At 42.0% G+C, this 3,153-nt stretch overlaps 1 protein-coding gene across 1 annotated transcript in view; it reads right to left on the bottom strand.

Moving 5' to 3' along the window:
• Window positions 1-3,153, bottom strand: part of gucy1a2 (guanylate cyclase 1, soluble, alpha 2) — a gene marked incomplete at its 5' end in the record, with an annotated part of 35,491 nt that overhangs the window by 29,934 nt on the left and 2,404 nt on the right. Inside the window, 1 exon segment of the mRNA XM_014014054.1 lies at window positions 1,826-2,736. Within this exon segment, the coding sequence (XP_013869508.1) occupies window positions 1,826-2,736 (911 nt within the window).

The following is a 3,153-nucleotide window of genomic DNA, read 5'->3' as shown; positions in this document are numbered from 1 at the left end:
GTCCAGAAGACCTATACAATTTTTTTCTTTTTGATTTTTTAAATGGATTACTGGGATGCATCAGGACATTATTATTATTATTTAAGAAATGCCTTATCAGACATACTGTATGTTTGGATCMTTGTTACTGTGAAAATTTTGATTATACATACAGTAATTTGGGAAAACTAAAATGAATTTCATAGGATCCTAGAAATATATAAAAACAAAAAGCCTAGGAAACAAATATGGAAGGCAGATTAATGTTGAAAAGACCACGTATTGGAAGTTTAACATCTAACTTTAGCCGAGGAGAAAAGCCACACAGCGCAACACCACAGCTGGGCGATCCRTCTCCTCTCTGTCAGTTCTGTTTAGCATCAGGCTGTTTGGGCCTGTCACCGACATCCTGCAGAGACCATTCAATCAATATAAAGCAGGATATACCAAACAGTTCCAATTGATTTTGTTTTTTCAAGCAAATTGGAACCCATTCAAACTCCACTCATCCTGTGTGAAAAGCATGACAGGCTTGCTGTGGTGGAATGGCATTTAAAACACACAGAACACCATCAACAAACTTGTGTTTCTTACCTACTTATTTCGACATTTATCGACACAAGTTAAACCCAGTTTATTTTTTATAGTTTTTAACAGCACAACTATSCTCCCCTCATAGACTGAAATTTGCTTTGACAGAGGACACTGTGTRTCCAGAGGGCCCGTTTGTAACAAACTATAAACGGAGTCAAACTGTGAACTTGTTGCACTCACTTAGCCCAAAAATAAAGTCACACATGACAGATAACAAAACAGCACAAAGATGGCAATTTTACTTCTTTCATTGTACATAAAGTCCACAACAGTGACCAAAATATTTATGTTTCAGTTACTCAAGTTGTAGCTTTAAAAATCACCAGAATCTGTTACGAGTTTATATATGCTTTTACACGATGCTCAGGTGAACTGTGCACGGTAGTTGCTGTCTAAGCACACACACACACACACACACACACACACACACAAAGTTGGAACAACCGCTTCAAAAGAATTGCTGCTACATTTACACATTGTATTAGTTCACGTTTTTCTTACATGTAAATGGTCCACATTTATTTAGGATCTTTTTAACCGGATTCAGGTTCCGCAAGGAATTTTACAATGTTTCTCATTTACCTATTCACAGTAACACTCAGTGCATTACAGATTTACACTCTATACGCAGCACTTTTATATTCTCACTCATACTCTAGTAAGCATATTGGGAGCAACAGAGGACACWGAGTCTTTCTCAAACATACTTTGACACACTTCAGGGGCTGGGATTCAAACCCCTGATCATCTGACTGGACTGACAGGACAATCTCCCTGAAATGGAGCAAAAGACAAACCTTTAGAGGTTRGGAGAAAGGTCTCTGCAATAAATTTAGAGCAAATCAGTATTTTTCAACTACGTGGTTTTACTCACACCATCAGTTCTTCCTGCTAGCTCTAGTGTGGCCCAGCTTGTTCAACCTTATCTAAAAGCMCTGCCTTTGTTTCCTGCCCATTAAAATGATTAAAATTCTAGTTCTGACTGTGACCTCCTGCTTGCCTGAGATTGGGGCCATCTACAACTACAGACCATCACTACAACAAAAGTAAATGCTGTTGAATTATTACGTTTTAAAGCTACGTTACAGTTAAGCATGGCTTGCCTTTAGTATAGCAGTGTAAAAAAATCAATGTTGGTGCTGTTTTGTGGCAATAAGTAATGAATAACAAAACAGAAACATTCAGATGTTGATCTATTCCTGTAGAAACATTTGGGTCAACCCTTACAAAAGATTATTTAAACTAACTTTACCTTTTCCTTGGTGCCAGCCTGTGTGCTGTCGGGCCTGGTCCGGATGGTAAACGGGGATGCAAGTCTCAGCAGGATGCCCTGGAACGAGGGATCCATCTTGGGCGAGACAATCTCAAAACAGTCTCTAAATGAGAGGCTCCGGAGAGGCTCAATGCGAGCCTGTCTCCTCAGTCCCTCTCCAAGCTGCAGCAGCTCCATGCGAGGCCCCAGGACCAGGTGAAAAGGAAAGGCACGGCAAAACGTGGCCAGGGAAATGCGCAGGTCGCTGGGGTTGGTGGAGAGTGAGAGCGGGGGCCGGCTGGTGCTCCCCGAGGCAGAACTGGGGTGGGAGAAGAGGGAGGGAGGGCACGTCTCCTGGATTAGGAAGGAGAGGCAAACTGTAGGAACAGAGGTTGGAAAAAGAGAGGGAGGGGATGGGGATGAGGAGGGCGAGGCAGTGGGGGAYGCCGTGGGAGTGGGGCTTGTAGAGTCACAGTCTGTATGTTCTGCATCTTCGTTTGGCAGCAGGGGAGTTAGAGGTGGCACCTCTTCCACCTCAACTTCTGAGTGAAAGATCCGCCTAGCAACAGCTCTAATCAAACCTGGCATAACTAATCCGACAACAGGTGCAGGGTTGAAACAATGAAGAAGCAACACCTTCCCTCTTCCAGCTTCGTCTCCACGATTGCCAACTTTGTTCAATTTCCCTCTTCCTTTCTCCTCCTCGTGGGGGTCCTTGCACTGGAAGGAGGGGCTCTCCGATGAGGCGCGGCGCCCCGTGGAGGTGCGAATGTGTTCTAAAATGGCGTCAAAACCATTGAAGAAATCCTGAAGGTTGCCGCCTACGGCCCGAAGCACGCGCTCGTTTTCTTCAAAGCAGAGGCCAAAAAACTCCTCACCAAAATGCTCTCGCAGCTCACAGAACGGTACTCCTATGAGAGAGAGGAGGCAAAACACAAGTGTCAACAGGACAGTGGAGACACACAAAACAACACACTTTGACTGCACAGAATCTAATTCAAACCACAGCAAATTAAATAAAGAAATATAAAGTAATATTATTAGGAAAACAGTACAGCTCTTTGTCCTAGTTATTCCTCTGTGAAGTAATACGCACATAAAATGTTAGACCACTAACTGTTTATATGAACCCTACAATTACACCAACTCCATGATGTGTTTAGACAGAGTTTTTAATCGAGCAAAAATAATTAGAGGCAAATTACCACAGAAAATAAACAAATAATAACCAGAATAAACAAACATCAAAGAAAAAATAAAGAATACTGATAGGATAAAATGATGGCATCAAAAGCCAAATAAATAAATAAAAAATAAAAACTGAATTA

This window comes from Austrofundulus limnaeus, unplaced genomic scaffold (assembly GCF_001266775.1).
Source record: "Austrofundulus limnaeus strain Quisiro unplaced genomic scaffold, Austrofundulus_limnaeus-1.0 Scaffold109, whole genome shotgun sequence".
Classification (NCBI taxonomy): domain Eukaryota; kingdom Metazoa; phylum Chordata; class Actinopteri; order Cyprinodontiformes; family Rivulidae; genus Austrofundulus; species Austrofundulus limnaeus.
This window is presented reverse-complemented; position numbering and strand designations above follow the sequence as displayed.